The sequence below is a fragment of the Ictalurus furcatus genome, chromosome 17 (genome assembly GCF_023375685.1).
Source record: "Ictalurus furcatus strain D&B chromosome 17, Billie_1.0, whole genome shotgun sequence".
In the NCBI taxonomy this organism is placed as follows: domain Eukaryota; kingdom Metazoa; phylum Chordata; class Actinopteri; order Siluriformes; family Ictaluridae; genus Ictalurus; species Ictalurus furcatus.
In genome coordinates, this window is record NC_071271.1 from 6,264,544 (window position 1) to 6,285,586 (window position 21,043).

At 38.5% G+C, this 21,043-nt stretch overlaps 1 protein-coding gene across 7 annotated transcripts in view; it reads right to left on the minus strand.

Moving 5' to 3' along the window:
• The window catches only part of synrg (synergin, gamma), a 43,825-nt gene extending 35,380 nt beyond the window's left edge, over nt 1-8,445 (minus strand). For all 7 annotated transcript variants that reach the window (XM_053646454.1, XM_053646452.1, XM_053646453.1 and 4 more), the window contains exons 1-6: nt 8,407-8,445; nt 3,669-3,709; nt 3,049-3,179; nt 1,660-1,787; nt 1,458-1,563; nt 1,207-1,318 (exon numbers count right to left, since the gene is read on the minus strand). In XM_053646454.1, coding sequence (XP_053502429.1) covers nt 1,207-1,318; nt 1,458-1,563; nt 1,660-1,787; nt 3,049-3,179; nt 3,669-3,709; nt 8,407-8,441 — 553 coding nt within the window. In that variant the 5' untranslated portion in view covers nt 8,442-8,445. The remainder of the gene's footprint in view (nt 1-1,206; nt 1,319-1,457; nt 1,564-1,659; nt 1,788-3,048; nt 3,180-3,668; nt 3,710-8,406) is intronic.
• Between the last annotated feature and the right edge of the window lie 12,598 nt (nt 8,446-21,043).

Consider the following 21,043-nt stretch of genomic DNA (forward strand, 5'->3'; position numbering starts at 1 on the left):
CACATTATCTTCAAGCACTCCTTGATATGATGCAGAATTCATGGTTGAATCAATGAAAGCAAGCTGTCCAGTCCCTGAGGCAGCGAAACAACCCTAAACTATAACATTTCCACCACCGTGCTTCACAGTTGGCATGAAGTGCTTCTCCTGAAATCTTCAATTCGTCTGTCCAGAGCACATTATTCCAAAAGGCCTGGTCTTTGCCTATATGCTCATCGGCAAACGGTAGTCTTGCAAAGGCTGTTTCCCGGCACGCCTCAAACGCAGGTTAAATTTGTGCAATCTCATTATGATTGTATAAATCATGCACTTTGACACCAACAGTTGCAAGAAATTTTGGGTTCTAGGAGACTAGAACCCAAATTGGCAGTCGTTTGAAATCTGCACCATTTGTAGATGATTTTCCTCACAGTGGAATGTTCCATTTAAAATAATTTGGAGATCCTTTTAAATCCCTTGCCAGATTAACAGACATCCACAACCTTTTTTCTGAAAGCCTTACAGAACTCTTTGGCATGATGACTCCACACACTTCAATAACAAAGGGAGCACCAGACACTAGATATGAGAGGGGTATGAATAAGACCGGCTCCACCTGCACTCCCTAAGCAGGTTCTAATCATTGGCACCCAATCCTGAACAACTGATTCTAATTTTATGGATTTGAAGGTGTGATTAATGTAGAGGTGTACTTACTTTAAATTGTGAAAATTACTACAAAATGTCAATTTTGTGTGTCATTTGATAGAGTGCATCACCTTTATTAATAAGCAATGTTTCAAATAGGATCAAATGTTTGCTTGTTTACAAAAACCCCCAAAAAAACACTATTTCCATGGGGTGTACTTATTTTTTCACATGACTAAGATGTGAAATTTAATTAGTGACATTTAAATGGGGGAAAAAAATAAAAGCATAAAGGCAAGTATGGACAAAGAACAAGTTTGACCAATAAAGTAGAAAAAAATATACATAATAAGCTATTTCTTGTGGATATAAAATAAGAGTTGAATCCAACACAGAGAGATCATGAGAACAGAAAATCCTGTACAGAGGGGGGGAAAAAAAACACTAGAGACAAGACACACTTAAACAGACTAAACATAATAAAGGTTATGTATTGACAATGCTACCGTCAATCACAAGCCTTTCAGAGAGGGTACAATGTTCTGAGGTTGTGCTGATGAGAGCAAGTCAGGACTGTACCTGGTTTCTTAGATTGAGAAGATGGAGTGGGATGCATCTTTGCATCTCTGCTGAAGCCATCTAAATTCCCTTTTATGGCTTCCAGTGCATCATCTCGACTCTTCTCTCCAGTCTGTACGGACAATAGCGGTTTGTAATAGTTTAGCTCAATACTATGCAGTAATACCATGCTTAATAATGTAACGTGTCAAAATGAAGAACGCGACTTCTCTATCTACAGACTTGGGAATAATGAGGATTTCAAATCTCACTTTGGGTTTGACGCTGCTCAGGAGACGCAGTTTCTGCTTCTGCTCTTCAAACTGCCTCCTCTTGCGATCTTCCTCCAGCATGCGCTGCTGCTGCTCCAAGCGCTTTCTGTATAAACACACATTCAGCCGGAACCAGAATGAGTGGGGAACTTCCACAGCGACACGTTACAGCTGTGCAGCGTGTGACAGTCAAGAGACTCACTGGTGCTCCTCAGCCATCTGTTTCTGCAGGTCGGCAGGGTACTGTGGCCCCGCAGCCCTCATTCCCATGAACTGGGGTTGACCCATGAACTGCATGCCTGGTGCCTGCATCCCCATGGCCATGCCACCCTGTACAGACACACACGAGAGTTCAATACACCGTGTTATACCACAGGTTGAATGCTCAAATCTGATTGGTCAGAAGGTGTGCAATACTCCTGTTTAACAGTATGGCTCGGACAGGATCGACAGGTTCATGTTAAGGCGCTCATTCTAACACGTCAAGGTTTCTACAGAAACAGCTCATACAAAGAGACATGTATGGTGGACGCTCAACCAAATCTGAGACTAATAATAAACAATTTTTTTTTTATGTGTTGTTGTTTAACAAAGTAAATCATAATTGTTGCCATGGTGATGAGGTATTTATTAAACATTTATGGAAGGCGTCTCGGTTGTACGTACTTTGTAAGAAAGTTTCACTTTCTGGGTTCTTGGTAAAATGACAGAGCGAGAGAGAGAGAGAGAGACCGAGACCGATAGAGAGAGACTGATAGAAAACGTGAACGAGAGAGATAGAGTGAGATAGATAGAGAGCAAACGAGAGAGAGCAAGAGAGAGAGAAATAGATAGAGCGAGAGAGCATGAGAGAGAGAAAAAGACTGTGTAATGCAGCTGTAACAGGTGAGAACAGGAACTAACTTGTGTCTCAGATATTCCACAACATTAATGTAATCAGACATCATCATTCATTAATAAATGAAACGTTGTATGTTAGCAAACTGCTGTGGTATAAGGGGAATGACACTCCAGAAGGTGCTGTTATATGAAAATAATGCACTTCAGGTGGGTCGTGGCACTCCGCATGAGCGTTCTTCGGCATCACACCTCCCCAGAGTTCACTATTTTCGTATGACAGCACGGTCTGTCATGTGTTATGCCTTTAGTAAATCTGCTTTTCCCACTAGCAAAATCAATTCTTAATCCATACTTGCTTGTACTGCTAGAATTTTACTTATGATTCAGATACCATATTTCAGTCCAGGAGCACCTGGATTTCACAACTACAGTACACACAGTAGAAAATCTTAGGATTTCACCATGTGAAGGGTTCTCCCAGGCCACCATATACATACACATACATACACACACACACACACACACACACACACACACACTACCATAAATGTATGAAAATCTTGTTCATGATTACATTATGACTGCATACCATGCCACTTAGGATGAAAAGGTGCTCACATATGATTTTATACTCATTGTGACATCACTGAACATCCTGATTTTATTTACACGATCCAAGCTAAAATCACATAGTGGGCACTCAGCATTAAGTGCTCTGCAAAATGAAAATCTCTCTCTTCTTAATAACAACCTGCATGGGCATCGGTCCGGTAGGCATCTGTGCTCCAAAATTCATTCCCATCATGCCTTGCATGTTTGGCTGCATGACCGGGACCATGGGAAATCCCTGTTGCTGCTGCTGTTGCTGCATGGGCATCATTCCTGTCAGGAATCACACGACAGTCAGAATACCGAATGCTTAAGATTCGTGTTACAGTGACAAAAGTCACAGCTCTGATTAACAACACTACTTATAATACAGTTTGCCTCAACAGTATGTACAAATATTTTCCACAAACTAATACAGATGTTAAAAGGTCTGTGCAAAAACACTTCAAAGAAAAGACTAGACACTAAGAGTCAAAGGTCAGTTAGGAAAATCACCACAGCTCAAATTCTATTGCTAAATTTAGTGTTTTTAACCAAAACATCTGGAATGTGTGGCATACCGTGCACACACACACTGTCGTTTAAGTGGATCACGTCATACTTTATCATGACATTTCAGAAATAAAATAAATAAATGATCGTTTCAGAGTGGATGTTTTCTACAATCTACAATCCTATCCTTTATACAAAAAAAACTCATATTTAAGATCCAAGAAAGCAGCTGCAACATACTGCCAGAATGCTTATACACAACCATCTTACCTTGTGGTGGTCCGAGTCCCCCTCCAACAGGGTACATGAAACTGGAAAGAGATTCAGACAAAAGAGATTAGCTGCTTTGTTGCTAGTTTTGCACTAGTACTAAGAAGCTAAATATCTCATGCGTTCTGTTGATCAACCAGGAGACAATATCACTTTGTAAAAACAGCTGGACAGCTGCATACCATATGGCCAAAAGTATGCGGAGACCTGTCCATCGCAACCATTTGTGCTGCTCAACATCCCCTTTCAGAAGTGCTGGTATAATAACCTCCACTCTTCTGGGAAGGCTTTCCACTAGATATTGGGGAGTGCCTGTGGGGGGTTTGTGTTTATTCAGACAAGAGCATCGGGCACTAGTGTTGGGTGAGAAGATCTGGGGCACGTTCCAGTTCACCCCAAATGAGTTCAGTGGGGTTGAGGTCAATGCTCAGCCTTTTTAAACCGTGTGTTCACGGAGCTGGCTTTGTGCACAGGCGCACTGTCGTGCTGGAACAGGTTTGGGCATACAAAGACATCCTGGACAATCGCGTGCTTCCAATTTTGTGGCAACAGTTTAGGGAAGGCTCGCATATGGATGTGATGCTCAACTGCGCACAAACTTTTGGCCATACAGTGCAAGTCACTTGGACAAAATCATCGGCAAAAGAAATAAACAAATGTAATGGCAGCTGCAATATATGGCCAAAAAACACCAATCCTCGGTTTTCTCTTAAAGCGCACCCATTATGGTTTTGAAACATGCCTAATTTTGTTTAAAAGGTCTCATACAATAGATTTACATGCATTCAAGGTAAAAAAAAAAGCACTTCAATGTGCTCATAGTTTAAACTGCAGCATTACCTTTTCCCCCCAGTGTCAAAAACGACTCGTTCAATGATTCGTTCTAAACTCCTCCCTTCAGAGAGCATACTCTTCTCTGATTGGTCAGATGTCCCAGTCTGTTGTGATTGGTCTACCGCTGTCAGCGTGTTTCAAAAAGCAAACACCCACTACCGTAATGAGTTTCAGATCCGTCTGTTCGCGAGCAGCCGATGAAGACCAGAGGTGGGGCTTTTTGTTACAAACCTATGTAGGTGAGTACAGGAAGTAAATCTGGAATCACTAACGACTCATTTCAGCTGTTCAGAATCAGTTCCTTCTTTTGGGAGTCAATAACGCTGTTGGTCGTGCGCTTTGATTTTTGAAACTTTGCAGATATTTGAAAAAAACATAATAGGTGCACTTTAAAGGTCACACTGAAATGGAAGAGAGAGCTCGGAGTGAAAGATAGGGTATCGGAGGACTAAAGAGGTCAGAACTACCGTACTTGTAGTGCTACTGAAGCAGTGACTCAGGTCAGCAATTTGGATTGCTTGTGTAAACTTCTTTGACATGTGCAGATTTCAGTCTTCCAACAAAACATGATAATAAAACCTCAGAAAAGCTAAGGTTCTTATAAACTTGTTAAAACATTATGGAGCTGCTTTTCCTAATGTGGCTTCACAATAAAGAGATTCAGCCAGAGAGGGAACATTTCTATTATTATTATTATTATTAAAAAGATTATGATCAGCCATGGTCTGATATAGACAAAGCTGTGTACATTTTGTATATGCGCCCGTTTCTCTGATCGACCATGCCGACGGTGGTAGTAGAATGCAGCGTTAACGACGGTGTGATGTAAAACTCTCTGGGAGGCCACTACACCAGCTTTTGGCCCAGAGCAGCTTGATGATGCACCTGCTATCTTACAGATTTACAGCTTTACTCGGCTCCCGGTGTAGCTGTATCGCTACGCAAAGAACATAACAGTGGTTCAAGTCTAAAGATGAACACTGAATGAAATTTGCGGTCATCTCAGGGCCGGAGGAGTTTCCAAGCATTCACCATCAACAAAAACAATCAGCTAACCTCATCATCCTCTTCGCTACGGTTTTGAAAGGGGAAAGAAAATCTTCGAGCTAAACTTACTTAACCTCTTAAACGGAATCCATCGACAGGTCCAGACTTGCATTCCTCAATCTCTTAATTATGTTGCTTTTAGCATTAACGTAGAAACAATCACTGAATATTGTGCTTTAAGATGAACACCCAAATAGAAGCAGAACTATAAGGGGTATCCTATATAAACTCTTGTACAAGATTTGTTTTAGAAACTTTGTCTTTCAAAGAACTGAGTATTCATTTAAGAAATTGATCAGCAATTAATTCAGCAATTCATCCTGATCCATCCATCCATTTTCTGCACCACTTATCCTAAACAGGGACATGGGGAGCCTGGATCCCAGGAGATTCGAGGCACATGGGGGGGACACCTTGGGCAGGGTGCCAACCCATCACAGGGCACAGTCTCCCACACACACACACACACACACACACACACACACACACACACACACAATTTAGAGACGCCAATAAGCCTACAATGTATGTCTTTGGACTGGGGGAGGAAACTAGGGATGGGCGACATCTTATCGTTTGCGATATACCGGTAGAAATTCACCCCACAGTAAGAATTAGTCTTCCCGCGATAACGATAAAGCCTAGTCGATGACGTATTTCTGTGTGCGACGGTCTGCGACTCATTCTCAGCTCACGTGCAGAGCGAAAACAAGTACGGCGGAAGGTGGACGTGAAGCTGAGGAGGAGTTTATTGCTAAATAAGGAGCTACCTCTACAATCTGGAACTGGTTTGGTTACAGAAAATCAGTTTTACTTTTAGATCAATGTTTGTGTTTCTGAGGCTCTCAAGACTGCATGCATCACCACTTGTAGCTAAAAACAGTGGTGAATGGTACGATATTTATATCATCACTGATATCGTTATCGCAATAAATACCAGAAAATATCGTGATATAGTTATAGGTCCATATCGCCCGTCCCTAGAAGAAACCCTGAAGCACGGGGAGAACATGAAAACTCCGCATACGCATGGACATGAGAGGCAAACGTGCGAACCACTAAACCACCGTACCCCCCTTCATCCGGGATCACTCGTGACGAACGCAATGGTGTTTTAAACCACCTCGAAAGCGACATCCCCTCATTGTGCCTTTCTAACACTGGTATGGCTTGAGTGCTTAGCATTTAGATCAGGTTCCAGTCCCAACCGGTTCATCAGCATCAAGAGCACCAGGTGAGCTGTGGTCACGCTGACTTCACACGAAAAGCAAAGGAACAGTAAGACATTGCTGCTACGGTGTATTTCTGTAGTTTTGATCACAGTAAAAATCCTCACTCTCACTCAACACATCTCAACAAAGATTCCTTTTCCAAGTCATGCGTGAGAGAGCATCAAAGGTCAGGTCAGATTTATGCATCATTTATAAGTATGTAAAAGTTGCTGGTCTACTTAAAGGTACGTCAGTGTTCATTCAGCGCATTATCGGTCACGCGGTTTCACCAGCGGATCTCTTTTACCAGGCGCCGTGGTGCGTGGAGCCGATCATTCATTATTGAAGCCGTTCACCAGAGGCTGAAGCTTGGCCGGTAAATAAATAATGAGACCAAACTTTGAGATAAAGAGATAGACCGAGGTCGTCGTAGTGTTACTGAATTCAGCACACTAAACAGGACAGAACCAGCAGGGCTGCAGTTTTATTACCGAACTGAAATGAAACATGTCGAATAAACACATATTTGAATATACCCAAATCAAATGTTTAGACTCCTTACCTTTTAACCTAGCTGGTGGAAAGTTTAGAATAATACAATGAAATAAATATCATGACTAAAATCATTAAACCGTGCAACTATGGTCATAAAATGAATCAATAAAAGGAATTATATTGAACTCTAAAGGGGTTGTGTTGGTGAAAATTCCAGCAATAAGAGGATTCAGGTTTCACTGTCCACACACACAGTTTAAATCAACCAGTTTCAGAGAATGTCTGAAAGAAAGGTTTAAGTGTTAACAGAGCTGGGCTTCATCCAGTCCCCTTCATCAGCTTCAAAGCCGTTCACCAACTAATGCTTATAGGCATTTTCTTTCCTCTTGTTTTTGTGAAACAGAAAGACTCGGGTCACAACCAGAACATTCGAGAGCCGTGAAAATAAACACGTCCATGTCTATTACATCCCCGAGCTTCTACATGGTACAACCAGGCTTCCAGAGCTGATGAATGAGAAGTGAAAGCGGCCTTGTGGCCTTTCAGACCCGCTCCTGTCCCCGACTGTCCAGCTGAGCTACTGAAACCAGCACCGCTACATCATCACACTGATCTACACGGCGTCTCAACACGGTTACAGAGGAATAACAAACCCCAGATCATTGTGTGTAGGAACCTGCTTGTGTCTAGGAACCTGCTTGTGTCTGGGTGTCGTCATGAATCGGTGAGCTGCCTCACCTCTCTCCTGTCTGTCTTGAGAATCACCCGCTTTAACATTTAACAAAATCACCCGCTTTAATAGCCGTCCCTCACACAAACAGACCGTGTCTGCGACAGCTGACATGATGACACTGCTGGCCCCATGAAACAGAACAATACGCTTAATCTGTTAGCATTGCTAGCCTGTTAGCTGTGCTAGCCTGCTGTATAGCAAACTGACAACCGAAGGCTAGCTAGCTTAGCCGTCGAGCTAGCCAGCCAGCACAGAAGATATTACAAACAATTGAGCGCCTAACACTAAAAACAACCTTTAAACGACCGGTTAAATTTATGAATACACATTTAATACTGGAACACACAGAGTTACATAAAAACAAAAACAAAAGGAAAAACAAAGCGCGACAAACGGTTAAATAGACAATTTTCCGTACCTGCCACCTCCCCCTGATCCGGGCCGGAGCGCCATCTTAATCAACTCTGTGAAGTGACGTCATGCAGGGCCACTTCCGGGGTCACCTGTAGAGCATCGTCGTCATTATTATTACTATTATTATTATTATTATTGTTGTTGTTGTTATGTTATTGTTGTTGTTATGTCATTATTGTTGTTGTTATTGTTATTATTGTTGCTGGTGTAGTTATTATTACTGTTCTTGTTGTTGTTGCTATTCTTGTCATTCTAGTCGTATATCAGTACACATTAGAAGGAAATAGCCTTCTCCAAGGCTTTGGTGCGACGTTACAGAGGTCAGACAGCAGTTTACACAATCAACAACATGCAGTGCATAAATGAAGGGCGTCCAAGTGGCAGTACACAATAGGCAAACAATAAATACAATAAAGTGGACAGAACAATAAATATATCAATGGGACAATGCAGTAAAATCAACACAATCCATTAAATATAACACACAACAAAATGGTCCCTGCTGGAAAAAAAAACAATAGAAACCATTACAGAAATTCTAATGGTTTCCATTACAAACCATCAACTGTTAACCATTAAACCATTACCAAATGGTTTCCATTATGCAGGAGGATGTATTGATGGTATCTACTGGACATAATGTGCCACCAATAGAAGGCAACAAATTACCAGTAGAGACCCATTGGGACCATTAATTTTTTCATTAAAACCAATACAATTCCCATTATAAACATTAAAGGCATTACAAATTCTGTGAGGGATTCTATTGTTTGTTTGTTTTTGGCAGGGGTGCAGTGGTGAGTAGGGAATAATCATCATTAGCAGCATAAACGTCCCTGAGTTATGGAAGTAAAGTGACAGTGCTGTAACTGATCAGTAAAACTCATTCCAGTGCAGTAATGTGAGAAACAAAGTAAGGAGGTGGGGTGGTTAATGGTTAAAGTATTTACTGAGTTGGTGAGTGATGGGTTGTGTACGTTAATTATACAACTCGTTATTGTTGTTGTTGTTGTTAGTGGTGGTGGTGGTTTTTGCACCTGACTTGGAGGTCTGAGGTCAGAGTCTGTGTGTTTATGTGTGTGTGTGTGTGTGTGTGTGTGTTTTAAATGCATGGTGGAAATAACATATATATATCATATATAATATATTATACATATAATATATATATATATATATATATATATATATATATATATATATATATATATATATATACATATATACATGTACACACACACACACACACACACACACACATATATATATATATATATATATATATATATATATATATATATATATAAAGCAAAAAAAGAAACATCCTCTCACATTCAACTGCTTTTATTTCCAGACTATTTCCTAACATGTAAATATTTGTATTACCATAAAAAGATTCAACAACTGAGACATAAACTGAATGAGTTTCACAGACTTTTCATGAACAGAAATGGAATAATGAATCCCTGAACAAAGGGGGGGGGGGGCAATATTAAAGTAACAGTGAGTATCTGGTGGCCTCCAGCTGCTTTAAATACTACAGTACATCTCATCCTCATGGACTGCAGCAGATTTGTCAGTTCTTGCTGTGAGATGTTCCTCCACTCTTCCACCAAGGCATTTGCAAGTTCTCCATCACATCTGGGGACACACACAGTTACATGTAATTTTCCACTGCAAGGATGATCAGCTCTCCTTACTGTCTCCCTGTAGCACTGTCTTAGGCGTCTTACATTACAGACATTGCAGTTTATTGCTCTGGCCACATCTGCAGTCCTCATGCCTCCCTGCAGCAGGTCTATGGCATGTTCACGCAGGTGAGCAGGAACCCTGGACATCTTTCTTCTGGTGTTTTTCAGAGTCAGTAGAAAGGTCTCTTTAATGTCCTAACTTATTGTAACTGTGACCTTAACTCCCTACCGCCTGTAAACTGTTAGGGTCTTAAGGACTGTCCCACAGGTGTAATTAATGTTCATGGTTCATTGAACAAGCATGAAAAACATTGTTTAAACCCGTTCCAATTAAAAGGTCTGTAAATCTTATTTGGATTTCACAAAATTATCTTTAAAATACAGTCTCCTGAAAAAGGGACGTTTCTTTTTTTTTTCGCTGAGTTTTTAAACAGGAACAATAATAGTAGGATAATTTCACTTTAACAAACTGGTTTGTGTTTGTTGTAGCTAAAATGTTAATTACACAGTGATGGTTTGTTGAATCCAGGGGTCTCATTTATCAACACACAAATCTGTGCATTAACAGTGTGAAAGAAGTTTTCAACACAGTGTGTGGGATTTATAAAAACAAGCATTTCTGCGTAAGATTGGGATTATAGAGGGCATTTCCCGATTATCACTGAGTAGGATTATGGCTACAGCGTTATTTGCCATCATTTCTCTTGACCAGACCTTTATCGACTTACTTTTGTGTCTGCGCTTCTCCATGGACCAACAAAATATGGCCAAAAATTTGTTGACACCTGACCATCACACCCATATGTGCTTTTTGAACACCTTTGCTGTTATAATAAGCTCCAGTCTTCTGGGTTTTTCACTAGACTTTGGAGCATGGCTGTGTGGATTTGTTTTCATTCAGCTATAAGAGTATTAGTGAGGTCAGATATTGATATTGGGTGAAGAGTCAATATTCCAGTTCATCCCAAAGGTGTTCAGTGTGGTTGAAGTCAGGGCTTTGTGCAGGCTGCTGCCGTGTCTTCACAGAGCTCATCATGTACACAGGGGCATTGCCGTGCTGGAACAGGTTTTGCCTCTTAGTTCTAGTTCTAGGGAAATTGCAATATTATACAATTGTGTGCTTCCAAGTTTGTGGCAACAGTTTGAGAAAGAACCACATATGGTTCAGGTGATGGTCAGATGTCCACATACTTTTGGTCATAAACTGTACCACCGTATATGTGTCTATAACTAAATGAGCAGCACATACATGACGAACGCTAGGCCTAGATTTTTATTAAGATTAATTGCTTGTGTATGTACATTTGATGAATCTGAATTTCATTGTCCGAACCCTGAGGGTGTTTAAAATCTTTCCACTGAGAGTTGACGACCCAAGATCCTTACCGGTTTTTTTTTTTCCCAGAAGCGAAGCCAATGTTATTTTTAAACACAAGATGGGGCCATTACGCTAGCAACCCATTCAGTCTTGGCTTCTCAGATGAACAAGTGAATGGTTTTATTAGATTACTTCCGGCTTGCCTTTTTGACACACACACACGCACACACACACACACACACACACACACACATATATATATATATATATATATATATATATATATATATGTATATATATATATATATATATATAGTTTCTGGAGACTGGGGACAATTAAAAAGTAATAGAAATTATATAATTTCTATTACTTTTTAATACATATATATATATATATATATATATATATATATATATATATATATATATATATATATATATATATATGGGTAATTCTATAATTGCGGATCTTATGTCCGTGGGATATATCTTTAATATATTTTCATCAATATATAGCACCAAATGTTTATTTTCCTAGCACAAAAGTCTATTTTTCCAAAAATGTGGGGAAAGCTATGTTTTTTTATTTTAAAAAAGGAGGCTTATATCACATACATCAGCTGTCCGATTTTGTAAAGTTGCTCATTCTTCTAAGCATGAACACTACCTCAAATATGAATTAATTTCATAAGTTTGCCTTTAGAAAGCTAGATTATGAAGACATTTGAGTGTGTATTACAAAATTTCAATTCAATTCAGTTTTATTTGTATAGCACTTTTAACAGTGGACATCGTCCAAAGCAGTTTTACAGAAATATATCAATTCAGGATATAGATTTTACATGTAGGAATTTATCCCTAATGAGCGAGCCAGAGGTTACGGTGGTGAGGAAAAACTCATTAAGACGATCTGAGGAAGAAACCTTGAGAGGAACCAGACTCAGAAGGGAACCCGTCCTCATCTGGGTGACACCGGACAGTGTGATTAGAAATAAATACACCCCTTCTATAAATGTGCTAATACCACATGAATAAAAAGTGTTTATTGTGAAATACCTTATTTTATGTGTCCGAAAAAAAAATTGTCAACTAAGATACCCATTACAAAAATCCCCTTCAAAAAGGGATGTTTTTTCCCCAGAATCACAGAATTTGCACAACATGATACAATTTCCTTAAGGACTAGGAGGTATGCCCTCTCTCTTTTCCTAAATATTTATTAAAATGGCAAACCTGTGTGGATTCATTGACTGTCAACAGCACAAGTATTATAGTGTGGCACAAGTATTATTGCTTAAGATTTTTACAAGAAATTTTGACTAAACCTTGCGTTATGTTTATGAAACTGCATTTCTAAAGATACCATGTGCTAAGTAGTTTCTTAGCCTCCATGTTGAATATAGGCCCAAAATGCTAAAAATGTCAACTAAGTTACCCGTCAACTGTGTTACACAGTAAAGGTAACATAGTGGAGAATAGATTACATCGATGGCATTTTATGCACATGTTCCTACAGATTTCAACTGTTATCTTATTTGTAAGATAAAATCAAAAAGAGTTCCTCAACACTACCTGAGCAGTCATTTAGAACATTTTGAAATTGTTCAAAGGCCATTAAATGGGATATAACATTCTTGTGACATGAGTTCTTCATATTCTATTTGGCAAGTACAGTATAGCACCTATTATAATTAAGTGATACCAATTCCAAACTTTAAGGTAAGAATTGTTGTGTGTCCCAGGGAAATGGCCAGATTATCCGCTGCAGAAAAGCAATGCCGTTACCGGGCTCGGCGAGATTCTGATCCTGTGAACAGGGAGGGTTTTATTTATTTATTTTTGTTAAAGGGCCATCAGAAATGGAGAGAGTTAAGAAAGCAAGGGAGAGTCAAGACAATAGCTGATTTGACAGAGAGAGAGAAGCGCAGGAGATGTCCTTATCAGAGGAACGTCAAGTAGCAGAGCAGAGTGAAGAAGAAGCAGGCTGAGGCTGTTATTACTCCACCACAAAGTCCTGAGCCTGGTGTAAAGTCTGCTCCACAAACACAGTCATCAAGGTTAGAAGGTTGAGAAGTACCTAATATGTTATGACAGTGAGTGACTAAAGGATATGAAGATGCTGTTCAGGGTAGTATATAAGATTAAAGTCACCTCTGGCTTTCTCATTAGGGATACATTTATACATTTAAAATCTATATTCTGAATGTATATGTTTCTGTAAAACTGCTTTGGGACAATGTCCACTGTTAAAAGCGCTGTACAAATGAAACTGAATGGAATTAAAGTGCAGCATTCTACTCAACTTTGTTTTATATGAATCATTAGTTTAGTCTCAAGTATTAAACTTGTGTCCATTTCTGTCTCTTTCTCTTCTTCTCTCTCCCACGCCCTCTCTCACAAACACAGATATACACACACACAGTTATATTGGAGTTGGAGATTCCTTTGGAGATTTTTCTTTTCTTTTTTACATTTCATTCAAGAACTTGTTTAATAACAAATAACAAATACATTTTTAAAAAATTGTTATATAATTATAACCCGTTGACTTACTTATGTGAAACTAGAGAGGTGTTATGTTAATAATAATAATAATAATAATAATAATAATAATAATAACTGTTGTTTTTGGTAAGTGGTTTCATAATCTACCAAATCAGTTGGCTATTTAAATTCTAGGTATCTTCCCAAGCTGTGAGAAGTGACTTAATTTGTCCGTAACATCGTTGACTGGAATAAAAAGTCATTTTTCATACCAATTTACATTGTAATGTTTCACACATTTTCTCATAGGCATTTTTCACATGGAAAGCAGCATGTGAGGTTTTATTTTTCCCCGTGATTTTTTTTCACATGATTCATTTATTGTCATGTTACATTATTCACAGGTTCAGATACGAATGGCTAATCTTGCAGTTTAACTGCACGTGCAATGGATTCCCTTGTGTGCTCGAGAATTTTAAACGAGTGTATATTTTCAAAAATAAATGAAAATCGCAAAGTAGAATATCAAATCATGTGTTAAAAATGTGTTTTCAATAAAGTACATGGTGAATTGTATTTTCAAATGACTTTTTGTTGTGGGTTTTTTTTTTTTTTTTTTTTTTGCATTTTCCATACTGTCCCAACTTTTTTGGAATTGGGGTTGTATTTACAAAAAGTAAAAACAAAACAAAAAAAAAAAACCAGTGACCTTGTGTCTTTGGGTGTTTAATGTATTTAATGTCCAACAACAATTTTAATTTTGAAGCCAAAGGCATGAAGCAAAGTGTATCTCAAAGTGTACAAAGCTATTTTGATTCAATTTCCAATGACTTATCATATGATTTATCATTATGATGAATCTGTGTTTGTTCTCCCAGACGTCTGTGCCACCTCAATCTTCAGCAAATCCAGCTCAGAAGACGGGAAGCTTAACTGCAATAAAAAAAAAAAAAAGCAAAGAAAGCCTGCAACCTGGTGGTGAAGGAAAGCTGTGGTGAGGATGAAGCAGCGGCTAAGATTTAAGAGCTGTTTGGACCTGTGCACAAGATCCTGGACAAACTATCACCACAGAACTTCCTGCAGCAGATAGAGGAGATCACTGAGCTCCCCATCAACACTGAAGACAGACTCAAAGCAAAGTCATGGAAATCATCTACAAAAAAAGTTTTCTGCACTCAGGCTCTCCATCGCTTGCACTGACGTGTGCCACTATCTCATGAGTGTGAGTGCTGCCTCATTTAAAGCTGATCAATTCCTCAAAATACCAATAGATTTAATAATCTGTGGTGTCTGACACATGTAGAGTAAATAGGGTGTGTGGTTTGAGAAGATCCACAGCAGATACAGTACTTCAGACTTTGTGTTAATGTTGCTGTTTTTAACATTTTTTTTTTTTTCAAATTAATTTATGCTTATTGTACATGTCCAACTGGAAATTTCAACCTCATGAAAGCTAAACGTCTGTGTGACTCTCCGGACACTGCTGCTTCTTTACTGCAGAAGCAGAAAACTGTGTCATATACAGTGATTTCACTTCCAAATACGGAGAACTAGACACTGACTGGATCAAATCTCCAAACAAAGTCATTTATAATGAAAAAGTCAATTATCATTATGGTGGCACCACACAGTACAAACAACTAACCAGTGAAGAAAGTAAGAAATATGTTAAAAATCTATTGGAAAACACCAGAGATACAGTATCTCACAAACGTGAGTACACCCCTCACATTTTTGTAAATATTTGATTATATCTTTTCAGCATGATAACGACCCCAAACACACCTCCAAGTCGACCACTGCCTTGCTAAAGAAGCTGAGGGTGAAGGTGATGGACTGGCCAAGCATGTCTCCAGACCTAAACCCTATTGAGCATCTGTGGGGCATCCTCAAACGGAAGGTGGAGGAGCACAAGGTCTCTAACCTCCACCAGCTCTGTGATGTCATCATGGAGGAGTGGAAGAGGACTCCAGTGGCAACCTGTGAAGCTCTGGTGAACTCCATGCCCAAGAGGGTTAAGGCAGTGCTGGAAAATATTGACACTTTGGGCCCAATTTGGACATTTTCACTTAGGGGTTTACTCACTTTTGTTGTTAGCGGTTTAGACATTAATGGCTGTGTGTTGAGTTATTTTGAGGGTAAGCAAATTTACACTGTTACACAAGCTGTACACTCACTACTTTACATTGTAGCAAAGTGTCATGTCTTCAGTGTTGTCACATGAAAAGATATAATCAAATATTTACAAAAATGTGAAGGGTGTACTCACTTTTGTGAGATACTGTAAGTAGTAGTAGTATAAGTAGTAATAGTAGTAGTAGCATAAGTAGTAGTAGTAGTAGCAGTAGCAGTAGTAGTAGTAGAAGTAGAAGTAGAAGTAGCAGTAGTAGTATAAGTAGTAGTACAAGTAGTAGTAGTAGTAATAGTAGTATAAGTAGTAGTAGTACTAGTAGTAGTAGTAGTTCTAGTAGTATAAGTTGAAGTAGAAGTAGTAGTAGTAGTATAAGCAGTAGTAGTAGTAGTCGAAGTAGAAGTAGTAGTACAAGTAGTAGTAGTAGTATGAGTAGTAGTAGTAGTAGTAGTAGTAGTAGTAGTATAAGTAGTAGTAGTAGTAGTAGTATAAGTAGTATAAGTAGTAATAGTAGTAGTATAAGTAGTAGTAGTAGTAGTAGTAGTAGTAGTATAAGTAGTAGTAGTAGTAGTAGTAGTAGTAGTATAAGTAGTATAAGTAGTAATAGTAGTAGTATAAGTAGTAGTAGTAGTAGTATAAGTAGTAGTAGTAGTAGTAGTGTAGTAGTAGTAGTAGTAGTAGTAGTAGTAGTAGTATAAGTAGTAATCGTAGTAGTAGTAGTGTAGTAGTAGTAGTATAAGTAGTAATAGTATTAGTAGTAGTAGTAGTAGTAGTAGTAGTATAAGTAGTAATCGTAGTAGTAGTAGTGTAGTAGTAGTAGTATAAGTAGTATTGCCATTCATATAATGCAGCTTAATTTGCTTCAGACAATAATATTTTTTGAATGCAACAATATAAATAACAAACCATATAAAAATTAAACCATAATAAAGAATTTACCATAACAAAATTAATGTAACAATACTGATCGTTCTGATTAAAATTGATTTCAGAAATAAGAATTACAACTGAATTCCTCATTACTAGTTTATGTGCACTTTAGTGGCAACGGGGTTGAAATGGTAAAAATGTACACTAAACATCTATAAAACATATTTACAGTAAAGTGGTAAAGTGCTGTAATATCTTACACAGTATAAAATAACATTTGCTCATTTGGCTGATGTTTTTGTTTTGTTTAGTTTTTGTTTCTAAAGTGATTTACAATTGATGCAGGATGTAACTGAGCTGAAGGTTAAATCTCTTGCTCAAAGACCCACCCATGGCAGTTTGGTGGTGCTGGGATTGGAACACACAACCTTCTGACCTGTAAATCAATGCCTTAACGGCTGAGATGCCTACTAGCTTGCGTTGATTCAATGCAGTCTTTTAGTGTGAGTTAATTCAGTGGTGAAGGAGGCTGAATCCGTGTGAGCGAGCTGAGCTAGTTGTGGTGGCTCATTTGTTTAATTGGGTTCTCATTGTCTACTTTTAGGACTTGTATGAAAATCTGATGATGTTTTAGGTCATATTTATGCAGAAATATAGTAAATTCTAAAAGGTTTACAAGCACCACTGTATGTAAGATACTATAGCACTTTACTGTAAATATGTTTGACAGTTGTTTACTATAAATCTTCACAGAATTTTACTGGTAACACTCTTGCCACTAAATTACTGGAAAATGTACAATAATATTTTATTAGTGTGGCTACATTTTTAACATTTTTATTCTATTATTTTTGTAATATTGTTTCCTTCTATTAGTTTCTGTACCAACAAAAATAATTTCAGGGTTTATGTTTTACATTTATGGATGTTTTTTTTGTTAATCCAGGTGACAGTCCTATCAGATATTTATTGTAGTTGTGCTATCTGGTTTGACAGATATGTAAAGTTGGGTGTTGTCTGTGTACCTGTGGAAATTGACACCACATATTACTAATTTTACAAATTAAAATGTAAACATTAAAAATCTAACCACTACCGACGAACATTTTCTATTAGGTAAATACATATAAGAGCACTTCAGAACATTTCCTGACATCCCAACATATTTTTGCGAGTTGTAAAATATATACTAAGCCACAAAAAATAAGGTTTCCTTATACATCACTCCCTAACTCATGATGGCATCTCAATGTAATATTTCTAAATACAAAATGTTCTAAACACAGTACAGTGAACTACAGAATTTATGGGCACCCTTCAACAGCTATCATCTATTTTGGTTGTTAATTGTTGTACAACCCCAATCTTCTAGAACTGATCAAAGAAGACACGTTTTAAATGTTATAGAAATGTAAAAATGATCTGTGAATAGAAACACAGTGCAAAAGGGAGAGGGGCAAAGAGCTGGGAGAATCAAGCCACCAGGTAAGATGGATATTTCATTTGTTTAACAGCCCATTCAATTGTCTGAATAGGATACATTACATAACTATTAGGATGTGGCGAGACTGTGAAGGATGCTGTTACCCTACAGAGAGCACTGGGTTTAGCTTGAGGCCAGCCACGTCAGGCCCCATCTGAATACAGTCAGGCTCCACCGGTGGCTCTCTGACCCAGGTGAACATTAACCCACCTCCCTGTCTGAGCATCTCACCAATCACCATAAATCACTACAGTCTTCACCCGAGCCTCACGACAGCATCAGCATGCCAACTGCTATCTGTCACAAGCCCTTTCTACTGTATGATCAGTCTCCCTGCTGAAAGGGCCAGAAAAGGCCCAATTCATTTACCCCTCCATTTACAAACACAATGGCCGAAAAGAAGCTTTCTCATTCTGCTTCTTTCTGTTTCTTTCTGTGATGCTGCTTGGAGCTTTGCTGATGCAAGAGCTCACAATGGATCAAATTGTTGAAAAATGTGAGGAATTCTTTTTTCTTTTTTTCTTTTTTTTAAGGCTCAAAAACAATTTTTAAACATTTTACACCAATTTAGTTGATAAAGATGATTCTGTAATGACTGTTGGCTTGTTATTGTCCTAAATTCATTCATGTCCCAAGCAGCTATACTGTAGTCTACTAAACAAGGCAATTCATGTTATTTTGTTGTCTTCTAATGTGAGCAATGCATGGCTGTTCTCCTTCATATTTACAGACTGATTAACACAATAACATGAACATTAGTCATCAAATATTAGGATGCTGTCTACAGTATTGAAGCGTCTTTGCAGAGCTTGATCGAAAGTCTACTATGTAGACATCAAAACTATCGATGATTGAAATATATGGCTCTAATATTAATAGTAATGCGGTTTTACATCAAAAACTCCGGTAGATTCATAATATTAATGCTGATTCTGTATTCTTAGTGTGCTCTGCTTAATTACTGATTCATCCATATGAGTGGGATTTAATTATTCATGATAATAATCATTAAAACCCTGTCCAGGGTGTACCCCGCCTTGTGCCCCATGCCTCCTGGGACAGGCTCCAGGTTCCCCGTGACCCTGAAGGATAAGCCGTATTGAAAATGGATGTATGGAAGGATAATAATCATTAAAACAAATACTTTTGGTTAAGTGAGTTTCAGTAACATGTAATGAAATTTCCTGTAAATCATAAGATGACATATAATATTTAAATATATTTTAAAGTTACTCTTGATTGCTTAATATAAATGCAGGATTTTGCTCGTCCATCCTAATATGGGCCAGTACCATGAATGATAATCAGTTACATACAGTGGATATGTATGTGTTACTAATATGAATGCAACGTCGAAGAACAGTTCCGATCTCAGTTTGAACCAGTGTCACCAATTAGCCACGGCAGAGTGTGCCCCTGTGACCTCTGACCCCTGCTGTGCTCTCCTGCACATTAGCCCTTTGGGGCCCAACTGGAGTTGATGTAGTACCTATTCTCTTCAGGCTCCTAAACACGCAACCGCATTCATCCCTAAACTTCCATTTTCTGTTCCTTTGTCTCTTGGCACTGTTTTCTGGGTGTCCAGCTTGATCCTTCTGTTGACCTCTGTGTGCTCCGTGGAAGTGGATACCCATTGCTCGCTCTCCTACTGTGCCTGCTCGCCCATGCACCTATACTAGAATGGACTCAAACTGAATATAGGCTATTTTTTGAATCAGATAAATTAGCAGAAGACTAACCAATCAGTGCAAATGCTCAGAGCTGGATTGTAATGAGTGTGAACAAAAGCATAAAGGCATATTGTTTTTAATATCAGAATACATGATGATGAAGTTATGTACCAAACCTAATTCATTATCTGCGTTGTTTAAAAACAATTGTTTGGACACATGCAAATGGAACAAACCTGATCAGATCTCCAGACTGGATTTTATTTCCCAGGGCCATTGTGTGTGATTGTAAATCTTTTACTTAATGATTATTTTTATAATGTTTCATTTGAATATTATTATTTATTAAGCTTTGATATCTAGCTTTTGTTTTATATACCTTGGTAACACTGTACAGAAGAATGTACTCAATGTGTTTCATGGCAATTGACTCAAAGAAATAAAGGAAATGTCCAGTGTTATCGAAAGTTAATAATAACATATTCATTAAGAGCACCTTGAGCTCTCAAAGCATTAATACCTGCATTACACACAGAGACTGAGATCTAATTACATTGTGGCTGATATCATTTGGTGCCTTCCAAGATATCTGTAAGTGCTGCCTCTTTCAAACTGAGCATTCACACACAATGACTTTAACAGTGTAGTTGCCTGTATTGTTAACTCAGTGCTCCTAAAGGATGTTAATAAGCATTGCTCTCTCTCCTCCGCTCCGAGGCTCTGTTCCATTCACAGAGCTGCAGTAAAAAGAGCAGCACTAAGATCTTTAGAGGCTCCCTGCGTGCAGTATCAAAGGCCTCATTGATAACCAAACAGGGAGGCATCCCTGGGTTACAAGTGTATACTCAGCAGGACATTCTCTTTCATAACCATGCATGCCACTCTTTAGGTTCATTGAGGCAAGGGCAAAAAGGGCCCAATCATCATGTTTTAGGAGGCGCTATCACATTAGAGCTCCACATTGTCCCAAAACGAACAAATGTTTGATCTGCTCATT